This window comes from Buceros rhinoceros, unplaced genomic scaffold, assembly GCF_000710305.1.
Source record: "Buceros rhinoceros silvestris isolate BGI_N320 unplaced genomic scaffold, ASM71030v1 scaffold13564, whole genome shotgun sequence".
NCBI classification, from domain to species: Eukaryota; Metazoa; Chordata; class Aves; order Bucerotiformes; family Bucerotidae; genus Buceros; species Buceros rhinoceros.
The window spans coordinates 90,194-101,937 of NW_010407823.1; the positions used below are offsets into that span (position 1 = coordinate 90,194).

Here is an 11,744-nt window from a genome sequence, read left to right on the forward strand (position 1 = left end):
TCATATCTAGTGTTTCTATTGTTCCTACGCATTTTGCAAACACATCTCCTGCATTCTTGGCATCCAACCTCTCTTTCAATATCTTTTAATAAACTTTCTTCCTTTGGTTGGGCATCCGTTCAAAAACCTGCACCAAGAACCGAGTGGAAATGTCTTTGAGGATTCTTACGTAGTTATTCACCAAAGGGAGAAAGACTGGACACCTTCAAGAAATCCCTCCCTATTATGCAGTGCTGGTTGTGAAGCAAAACGTGAAGTAACATCCAGAAAAATTGTGGCTTCCCATGAAAATGGCACCCTGCTGCTGGATCACACACATCAGTCACCCGTGGCATGCTGCTGCCTGGGGAGCTGTGCTGTTGCCAGGAAAATGACTTGCAAAGGGATGGAAAAAATGCAGAAGTTTTACTTTGCTTACACAAACATCTGACTTAACTGTTTTTGCTTTCTTCAGATAAGGTTTCTGTTTAGCATGACAGAGATGGGCCAGCAAGCATATATCATCTTTGCTGCAGGAGGGGAAACCTGTGGAGCCACACTGAGAGGCAGCTCTGGGGGTGGTGCTGGCAAACATCCTGTTCCATCCAAATGGGTACGGGAATTCCTTTCCACCCCCAGTGCATGGGAAGAATTAGAACATAGAAAATTACAGTCTGGAAGATGCATGCTGGAGGTCTCTTGCTTATTAAGACTCAATCAAAATGTATAAAAAAATACCCTCTCCACAAAAGAAATACTGTACAAGGAAACTATTTTAAACTTCATTATAATGAATGAAGATGAAATTTTAATCACAGGCCTGGAAGCTGGCTTTTGCCTTAAGAATAGTAATAATTACCAGATTTCATTCAATATGAGCAAACAGAAGACAGTAATTTGAAATGGCTAAATTGCCATTAACTTTTTACTTGTACTATCACTCAGTTAAGACAAAAAAGGGAATGAGAAGATTAATCATTAAAAATACTTAACAGGTGGCCTACACACTACATTTCCATAATTAAATCTGGGCCATATGTAGCTATGTATCCATTAGAGTTCACTCAAAAAAGATATTTAAGAACACAGAAGTAATGTCTATCAAACAAAAATGATAAAACCAGATAGCCATCACCAGAAAAATGACAAGTCTCAAAATGTCACCAAAAAGTTTTGGAAAAATGCCCTGATGACAGGACTAAAAGAAGATATAGTATAAAGATGTAAGCCTTTAGCAGAGGAAATATGAAGCAAATAGTGCAGAAAGGGCTATTGTTTTCCAAAAAAACTCAGGATGATCCAAAAGTATCTCTTCAGAAATTACTGGGGGTCATTTGAGATTTGAGGTGAGATGTTCTTCAGTCCACATGTAACTTTTTCATTAACGAGTTAATAAACATATGCTAAACAAGTGTTACTCAGCATTTAAATATGCACCCAACACATTTAAAGGAGCTGGCTCTGAACATGTTTTATTTGCTGATGTTCTTTTCCAAAAATGCTGAAATACAATGGGAATTCCAGAAGCCACAAGACATCGCTGAAAGACCGATTTTTTTTAAATCACCAGGCTGTGTGTTCTAGGTACCCACATGTCCATTAACCTTCCATCAATGCTAAGCCAAACAACAGTGAAGCTGATGAAATTCTATTAATAAATATTCAAGGGCTGAGATTCAATTAATGACAGTCAACAGAGTTCCAGGAAAATTAGTTTCCAGCATCAAACAGGCATGACTTCATTCTCTGATGAGATTAAAAGTTTTCCTGATAAAGTTAACTTTGTAAAGGTAGTAAACTTCCATGATGTTTTCTGGCTTTTTACGCACAAAACACCGATGTATTGACTGGTGCCATAAACCTTCATTAGAACGCAGACTACATGGATTAAGAACTACTTAGATGATGCATCTTCAGCAGCCAACTCTTGGGACTATTAATTAAATAGTAATAGCTCTTGTGGGGTCTGCCACAAATTCAACTAAGGCTGGCACTTCTCATACTGAATATCTGGAAGTAAGTATAAATCAGCCACTGGTAATTACTTTGGATAAGCGTAAGAGTGGCAGATAGCTACAGGCAATCACACAGACAACACGCTGCATCGCTTGTGCAATAACGATGCTTTCAGATGAAATATGTTTGAACACAAAGAAATGTAATTGATTAAGGAAGAGGTAGGGAAAAGTGCATCTCCATGGGAGCAACCATTTGCTGGAGCACTGCAAGTATGAAAGGTGGGTCCAGGTACATCAGAGGGTCCCTTCTCTTTAAAGCCCACTAGCCTTGTCACTGGGAGGAGCTAAGAGCCTGCTGTTTCTCTCCCGAGATTTCATAAGACTTATGATTAATTGTGGGCTGATTATTAAATGAAATTTTTTCCTTTAGGTCAGTAGTTGATATTTTGGTAATAGCTTCAAGATCAAAGCTGAAAACAGATTTGGTTTAAGGACTAATACTTATGACCACCATTCTCATATATGCTGGGTTAGCAAGTATTTAAACATGTATTTTCTTGTGATCTTAGGAGAGGTATGTTTGGGGAGACATTAGACACATTTCTGTAAAAAAAACTTAAGAACTTGTTTCACTAGGTACAGTGAAAAGTTTTCAAAAGCTGTTTCACTAGATCAAGCATCAGCCTTGCAATTTGCAAGCCTCTGTTTAGAAAAAGAGAAGTGCATTCCTGATGGCCACTGCTCAGAACAAAGGATTCTCTAAGGATGGGCACATGCTCTCCTTGTTCTCTATGGGGAATTATGGTAAAGCAAGACAAGCGAGACTTAAAGACTATAGTTTAGTTGAGGAATCTGATTCAGGAAAGGTAAAAATAAAATTGTACAGATACACAGTGCAAAGCACAGACCTAAGTTTCATTATGCTACACAGTTCACAGCCTTTAAAATTATAGAAAAAGAATACACTTGAAGTGCCGACTTTTGGGGGCTGTTAAGAATATCCTAAGCCAGTTTGTGGGTTAGGTATGGCTTAGCCAGTTTCTTACTGTGACAGGATGTATAAGCATGAAAGAGCCTGAGAGGTGCTTTAAACTCGCTGTGCTTAGCAGGTGCATGGGGTCACTGCAACAGAAAAAGCTAGGCTCCACCACATGGTATTTTCCTCCTCAGCTGAACAAACGACACACAGAGAAAACTATTAAAAAAAGGTACATGGGAATGAGTAGATTGTAATAACAGTTCCTGTGTATGTGCATGCACGTAAAGGGCTGAAGTTTGGAAGACGTGACGCGACGCTAGCGAAGGCTCAGCCATGAAACCACCAAGCTTTGTTCTCACACCGTTTCATGGGTCACCACCTTAGTGAAGGACCCTTGCAGCAGGCGGCTCTAAGATCAAGGAGGTAAACATGCATATATGCTAGAACATGTCTCTGTTCCTTCACTTAAACACATTTCTGTTGAATATAAATAAAAATCTGTTGATTTACATGAAGTAAATACCTTCCACATTTTACACAAACACTTGATATATTATCAGAACAGAAACACAATCCCTTCATAAAGAAGCTTTTAAAAGAAATATTTAAACAACATAAATCCATATAAAAGGAGCTTAAAGTCACAACTGGGGTTTTGATTTTAAGTAATTAATTAATGTTGGAGCTTATTCCTTACACAAATCTCTGAAAAGTCATAATCACATTTGCTGATACTGTAATGACCATATTCCAAGACTATCTGTAGAAAGGCCTATGGTTTTCAATATTACCATGGTAAATCTCGTGATCACCTTGTTTGTCTGCCACTTATCCTGCAGTATTTAATTTCCATCTTCTCCATAGTAGCTCAGCAATGGAGGACATGCTAATGAAGAACTGACAAAGACACCTAACCTGTCAGACACTACACTAGCACAGGACGCCTGCAATAGACCTACATGAGCTATTGCCACGTCATTTTAAAGCAAACCTTTTTCCTTTCTAACAAATCCAATCCTAAATTTTAATTTTTCTGTTGAAGTCAGTATTTTCTACAGCGAATTGCAACAGAATAAGTTTTACCTATATAAGACTTCACAAAACACAGGCAAAAACAAAAATACAAGCAAAAAAATAACCTCAAAACACCTCCAGGTGCACATCTGTTCCTATTTTATTCATTACATCCTAAAATACCACTAGTAGGGTTTTTTTGGCCTCTATATGTAAAATGATCATTTATTGCTATGTTTAACCTTTTCTAGCCATATGCAAAGCCTTTATTTCTTAGTAATTTAATCAGTCACTAAAAATCATGGCAAAAATAAAGAAAAAATTAATTTCACCTGACTTCCAAATACATTTCTTCAAAATGCACTGAAGGTTATTCAAAGTTGTATTATTTTACATGTGTGACACTGTTGTGAAAAATTTACGTGCAAGTACAAACCACAGTACATAATTAAGGACTTGAAAGCAGAAGGAACATCTCAGACCACAGAAACTTAACCCCTTAGCCACAATGTATAATCCCATTCATAAAGTGATTTGTCTTTGTTATGCTAGCTATGCTGAAAAATCCAGTTTACATCCTTCAATTTCTAAGTGAGAGGACTTGGTATGAGAGGAGAGGATTCAGTAGTTGATACCTCAATGAAAACACAGTTCTTCAGTCACTGAAAATACACCTCTGAAAAAACTGGCACAAAAGTAATATCTTATTCTCCTGGATTTGATGCAAGAACTGTTACATATTTTCCCATGATTCTCCCCCCCACTCCCTCCCCTCCTTCCCTCCCACCACCTCAATCATCTACCACGTCAGCTCAAAGTAAGGATTATGAAAATCCAAACCAGCATGTTAAAAAATATTTCTGTGCACATCACATTCCTAATCTGAAACCCATCAAGTCTGTTAAACTTATTCCAAAATACGGAAGAACTTACCTAATGTGTCTTTTAGATTTTTAACCAGAGAACCTTTCTTCAAGCTGTTTTTTCGCTCCACATAATTTGATGGCACATATCCCGTTTTGTTGGCCGCGTTTCTTACCCTCCACCATGTCTTGGAATCATCTAATAGCCAAAGACGTTCATTTTTCTTGATGTCAAGTTCTTGGTCCTGCTGTGCAGTGTAATCCCACTTTGCAATAACAATAACTTCTTCTGTCATCTTTCATGGAGTCCTTCTACAACAAAATATTAAAACATTCTCATCAGTTAATTATATCATGCAATTCTCAGTCAATTTTTTCTTTGAGTTCTTCTGAAATAAGCAAGAAAAGGGTAGGGAAAAATGAAAGAGTCCTACAAGGGAAAATCTCATAGACTGGAACTCCTCTTTTAAGAATAAGGGAAGTTATATTGACGTTTTTTGATTCTTCTGCCACTAAAATACGACACAACTCTAGTCACAATGTATCATGTTTGCTTCTTCTGCACGTATACAAAATATTATTCAGATATACATGAAAAAAGGCTAATTTATAAAACCCATTTAAATTTTTCATATATCATTATAAAAGTATCCTACACCTGGTTTTCGAAGTTCTGATCTGAGAAAAAAAAAAATACAGCAGCATTCCAAAAATATATTTTTCTTCTGCCCTAGTTCATCATCCTCCTAACGTATTATTTATAAGTTTTCTGTGTTTAAATGAAGTTATCCATCCTTCTCTTAGTAGGAAGTTACAAATACTTCAAGCAGCAATGTAATTCGGCAAAGAAATCTGCCATAAAGAAGAGGGTCCCGTCATTTGTTCACAATGTCTTGTGCAGACAGCACAAGACTGCATTTTAGGAGAAGCCTCCGTTCCCCTGCAGATCCCAGCTCACTGCAGTCCTGCACCACACATAAGTTTGCAGGGTGGGAAGAGGACCCACTGTGCTTCCCCTAATGTCATTTCATTTCTGCCCTACCTGAAACTTATCCAGAGTTCTGTTAAGACTGAACAAGTTGTCTTTTTACATTTACCTGTAACAAGAGCGATCTTTTTGAAAGCTATTTGTCAGCTGCCTAAAGACAGCTGCATGCCTCCACGTTTTCCTACGCATCCCAGTAATTATCAGGAACAATGTGAGGGAGCACAATAGTTTGCAAGGAAAAGTCCCATGCAGGTACCAATGACATTCAAACATAATAATGCTCATCAAATCATGTACATTTGATCCTCTAAATTTGAAGAAGATAGCTAAAATTTTCTAATCACTGCCGGGGGTTTTAGGGCAGAGAGTGGGAGGCAAGAATGTATTTGAAAAACCAATGTAGCAGATTTTTTTGTTTGTTTTCAAGTAAAAACTGTAGATTTGTTTTCAATTACAGATTAGCAGAAACAGGTCCCACAGTACTTCAAACTATTAATGTCCAAGGATCTTTTTAATATTATCTGACTGTCTAGTTCTTAGCAGTCCACAACGCTATGAACTGTGACACCTAATAGTTTACGTAACAGGAAAGTAATAAAGAAGAAACCCAAACCTCATTCAGAAATTCTGTTCAGCATATAAATTATATCACCTACATTCAGAAAGGGTTCCTTCTGCAGCCTGTAAACACAGCACATGCACTGTCTCCATTTAGCTACAGTACAAGCCGTGAAAACTACATGCTAGACAACCCAGCAGTTTCCTCTTTCAGAGGAAAAGAGGTGTTTTCCTTACTTAAAGTTAGCCTAAAACAACAACAGGCAACATTGGACTTTAATTTAATAGGCTCCTCTTATCATCATTTTTGTTTCCAGGAGGCCATCATATAGGGTTGAGCTATGGTTGATAAACTATTTGACAACAAAGTTCTGGAAAGCAACAGAACCCCTCATGGCCATGGTAGGATGACGTTTCTGAAAATATGAAGCTGAAATCAATGGGCTTAAGTTCTCATTTTCCAATTAGAGAACATAAAGGAACATACACCAATTAAAACACCATTTAAATGTGTTTGCATTTAAATATGTTTTCATAGCTGAGAGGCCCAAGATGAATTCAAGAAGAAATTAGGATGTTTTGAACATGAGCATCATGCTCATGCAGAACCCATTTCAGAGAAGAAACAAACCCTTGCAGTTCAAACAAGCTGTGACTTACGAAGGTAGAATTGAAGACCTTACAAGAAATAAGTCACTATACTCCAACATTTTTTTCCTCCTAAATAATAATCCTGTCTGACAATGACACAGGAGAGCCTGAGCTTTGGACTACACTCTCCAATAAACTGTCCTGCTTTCTGACTCACATAAAATGGACAGAGAGCCTACAGGTCAATAAGTTGTTGTAGCCACAGGGCAAGGGCAATCAAGCATGTTCTGGAGGCCAGCACTGTCAATATAATCTCTCTCCAATTTAGATCGGTTTATTTTATCCCAGCAATTGTAGAATGGTCAATCCTTACTATTACTGGGGATATGGAGAACATGAAGAAATAGGATACCTTCAATGCAGTTGGCTGATGTTGCCACTTCACAGGCTCCACTTCTCAAAAAAAAGGTTATTTTCACAACACAGGCGAGTTAAATTATCTACGAATAATACAGTATATTAATAATTTAAAAAACCCATTAGACATAATATTTGACTAGTGACTGTCGGAAAACTATTAAACTCTTCCTATACCTCTGAAGGAAAAATAAATGATTGAATTTGCCCTGATTGTAAGAGTCACCAAGTGTCTCCCCAAGGTGTTGCGCAAGTACAAGGAGCACAGGAAGAGACCACACGTCAGGGCTGACAGCATCAACTATACACTTCTCCAAAATCCACTCAGGATAGGGAGAACCAAGCTACTCAATATCTACAATTGCAGTTATAGTGAAAGTGTAAAACTGCCACTCTGCCTGAGAAAGAAAGTAATTTCACAAGCAGACCCCTTGCATAAGGCAATTCTGGCAGAGAAGCCAAGTTTCTCGAGCATCATGCTCATGCAGAACCCATTTCAGTAAAGTTCTCTGGGTTTTGCTGAATATTTAATGGCACAAGCATTCCTATCCGAGTGGGGACAGGGTTTATAAAGAGTCAAAATGCACCAAACAATTGCAGCTAAACATTCTTCCATTTAAAGCTATATGCACGTGTGTGGAGGAGTTTAGTTGTGCTGGTTTTACATTTTTTTTTTATTGGGGCAGGGTGTGAGGACAGTGGTGGTGTTTTATGAGTTTTTTTAAAACGTGGGTAACTAGTATTAGAGTTCTTAAAATTACTTTCTTATGGTTACATCATTAGACTGGCTCCATCAAGGACAATAAAGTTCTTCCCGTGACATTGCAGAGCTAAGATTTCCTTGTATGTTAATAAAGACACATTCATTCCCTAGAAGGGGGGCTGTAGAATTAATAGCCTTGAAATGTTTCTGCAACACAGCTGTGTGCCAAACAAAAGATTAAAAGCAAACGACACAACTAGATATGGGGAAAAACATAAGAAAAAACCAATAATGCAGCCTTCCAAGGCATCTGGGTGTCCCATAAAAACTTGACATGCACTTGAAACGGGACATTTCTTTAGTATACTGCTTATAGACTGCACAACAAAAAATACCACAGTCCCCAGAGATTCTAGTATTAACATGAGACTCCTTCACATCAAGAAAATGAAAATCCACTACTGCTAAGAGTACAACCTTCTGGAACGTTCCTCCTCAGAAAGCTCAAAAGTCCTAGCACTGATATACAGTTTTATCTTCATACCTGGTAGGATAACACCCTCCCACTTTGAAAAGCACCAGTGAAAAGCTTTGAAATACCTATAGCAAGGAACTATAAATTTATGAAATGCACCACAGTCATTTCTCAGTACAAGAACGTTTCACTTTAAAAAGTATATGCATGGCCTTGTTTTTCAGCTTGCCATATCAATTGATCATTTGCTTTATTGTTATAGCAATCCAGCTTCCAACCACAGTTTTTAAAGCAAAACCCAAAACGAAGACAGCACACCAAACGAGCAAGCAATAACACCTCCATAACCCAAACCTTCAAAAGGCAATCTTACAGCAGTTATGTGACCAGTCCACACTTCCAACCCCTTTTAACTCAGCATTTCCTTCATTGCTAGCAGTGGTAGTAAACTAATTTATTTTACCAACACTGTATTGCTATATGCTACAACTAATTAGTTTAGATTGAGCTCAGGTCTTTTCAGCCAGTTCACTTCTTCCCTCCGGTTCAGATTTCATTAGGAGTCCTGCCTTCAGAGGCAGCTACCCCACTGCCGAAGAACACCTGAAAATTCTCCTACACAAAAACGCCATTGAGAGACAGGGCAAAACTAAGAAATCTGCCAGGCTAGGAAAGTAGCAAACAAAAAACCAGCCAAGGTTAAGCCAGTTATAGGAAGACTGTACTGAAAGCGTGCTCAGACAGGTGAGGAAGGGTTAGCTAACCTTAAGGCAGAACAAAGGCTGACAGCAGCGGTGTATCTAGTACTGTAGCTCCCCGAACTTCAGATGGAAGTCCAGAAAACAAAAGGTTATGTTCCACAAACTATAAATGATTCAAGAATTTAGTGATGTCAGGAAAAAAAAGGCAAATAACTACCTGTGCCATTCTGAACCCATGCTTAACTGAAGCATGCAAGCAATATTTGAGATTACGGAAACTTAAACGTAGAGGAACTTCAGAGAATTTGCTCTCAAAAACTTGTAAATCTGCTAGTGATTTTTCACATTAAATATTTGCTCAGTTGATGTTATTTTAAATATCAAGCTATATAATTGTTACACAGATATCACTAGCTTTTACCAGGCCTGGATTTTTTCTGCCCCATATAGGACTAACATCCCCCATACAGGGTTTCTCCCACAACAATAAACAAGAAAGGATCCATTCCAGCATGCCACCTGAACAGGAATCTTCTCCTGTAGACTGACACAAGTTAACACTCCCACACTGCCCTGGCCCAATGGGCAGAAAATCTTTTCTTGTCTTCAGGAGGAAGGCTCAGGGTTACATCAGGCATTGCGTTAGTTAGGATAGTACAAACAGGTGTACAGTTGACCTTTAAAGATGCAGTAAAAAAAAGAAGCAGTTGCTCTCCTCATTCACAATTTGTTTTGCAAAAAGGACCACAACTGAAAAATGCCTGACAGTAATGCTTGAAATTCAATCCCTCACCAAGGGATCAAGCAAAAATTCTATTAATAGGAAGTGACAACTGACACAACACACTGTTCTGAAATTGCATGTCCTCCTAAGGCACTCCAAAAGAAAGGCACTAAATTGATACAGAGGCTTTTACATGACACTGATGTACATAAAGCACATAATTGCTATACAATATTACATAATTACCATACAATATTTAGTTACTTGTCTCAGGAGAACAAAAAGCTAACTAATGACATCTCATGGTTTTCTCTAAGATCTGAAGGCTCAATAACCTCTCCTTCTCCTGCCTCCAGACTCTGAAAATCAAACTCGGTGTTGAACCCTGCAGCACGTGTTGCTGAAGGGCCAGCTATCTGGCGTTCATGTGGTTAATCTTTCGTAAGCTATAGCACACAAGCAATATTTGGTCCTCTAAGGTAACACAGTTGTGGAAAATAAAAAAAGTCTCTTCCATCAAGGCCTCTTTCATAGTAAGCGATGTTCCTACTATATTCTGTGATTAGTAATATAACTTGTATTAGATGACTTCATCTGAAGTACACTCAAAGTCTGAAGCACACTCAAAGTCTGAAGCTTTCTTATTTATGAAGATCCAGTCTCTGGTTAGCCTGCCTACTGTTTGAGGATGTTTGAAGCTTTGTTTTCACTTACAGTTGCTTGCTTTGTTGCATGGGTGAATATGTGGTTAGGTTTTTATTATTATTACTATTTTTAAAATCAGCCTGGATAGTTTTGACATATAGAAAGATTTCAAAAAGTGCATCTCTACATTTGAGTTTGTTTCACTGAGTTCTTAAGAGATCAGCAAAGCACCAAACTCAAAGACAGTACTAAGGCAGCATTAAAAAGAACAGAAATGTGAATTCCAATGAGAATTTGTGAAAAAGAATTCACCTTTTGGACATACTTTCAGCTATTCCCAGTAAATCGCAGCATTTTTGACACTTAAGGTATGCATGTTTGAAAAAAACAGGAAAGTACTATCTCCTTCATGTAAAGGCCAGTTAACCTAAATCAAGCAAAAAAATATTCCTAATGACTACAAAAAAATTGCAAAATGTAGAGGTTTAAAAAGAGAAAACGATCTGAGCCAAATTATGGCAAATATCAGCCTTTTGTTAAGAGCAGTAAAACCCCTTCCATGTTTGTAACATGGGCTATTTGGTGCTGCTTAGACAAATGGAGATGGATCACATGAAGGCCACCTTGTCTAACTGCTTCTGCAGTTTAACACTTTAATACCACATATAATGTGTGTCAATCCACCTCAAGGGACACACTTCTTTGGAATCAGGTCACTGCACCAAAAATTATTGTACAAATACTCCTCCCTCTTTTAAAGAAAGTTAACGAAATAGCTGTAAGTGACTAAACATTCATTATCCAGCTGTGCCGTTCTGAGGTGTCAAACTGATAGAAAAAATTGAGCAGAAAAAACTTCACATACCTGGGCTGCCTATAATTGCTGTTTTAACACAAGCATAACAATTAATTTGGGGTATTTCACTATTAGGTCTCATTAGGATGCATTGACTACAGAACTAAAAGTGATAGCTGAGTAAGTCCAAGTGATTATTATCTAATTTACTTTGATGTGCAAAGTGAAGACAGAGTCACAATCAATAGAAGCCCATGTTGGTAAAGGCATATCTGAAAGCAAGGATGAGTGGAAGCTGTAAAGAACAAACATGAACAAAAATGTAAATAAATGGATTCAGTGAGAAGCAGGAA

The 11,744-nt window shown here is 37.9% G+C and overlaps 1 protein-coding gene across 1 annotated transcript in view; it reads right to left on the minus strand.

The window, feature by feature from the left end:
* NCK2 (NCK adaptor protein 2) overlaps positions 1–11,744 on the minus strand; it is a 51,301-nt gene that overhangs the window by 24,959 nt on the left and 14,598 nt on the right. Inside the window, exon 2 of the mRNA XM_010134644.1 lies at positions 4,864–5,105. Within this exon, the coding sequence (XP_010132946.1) occupies positions 4,864–5,089 (226 nt within the window). The 5' untranslated portion in view covers positions 5,090–5,105. The remainder of the gene's footprint in view (positions 1–4,863; positions 5,106–11,744) is intronic.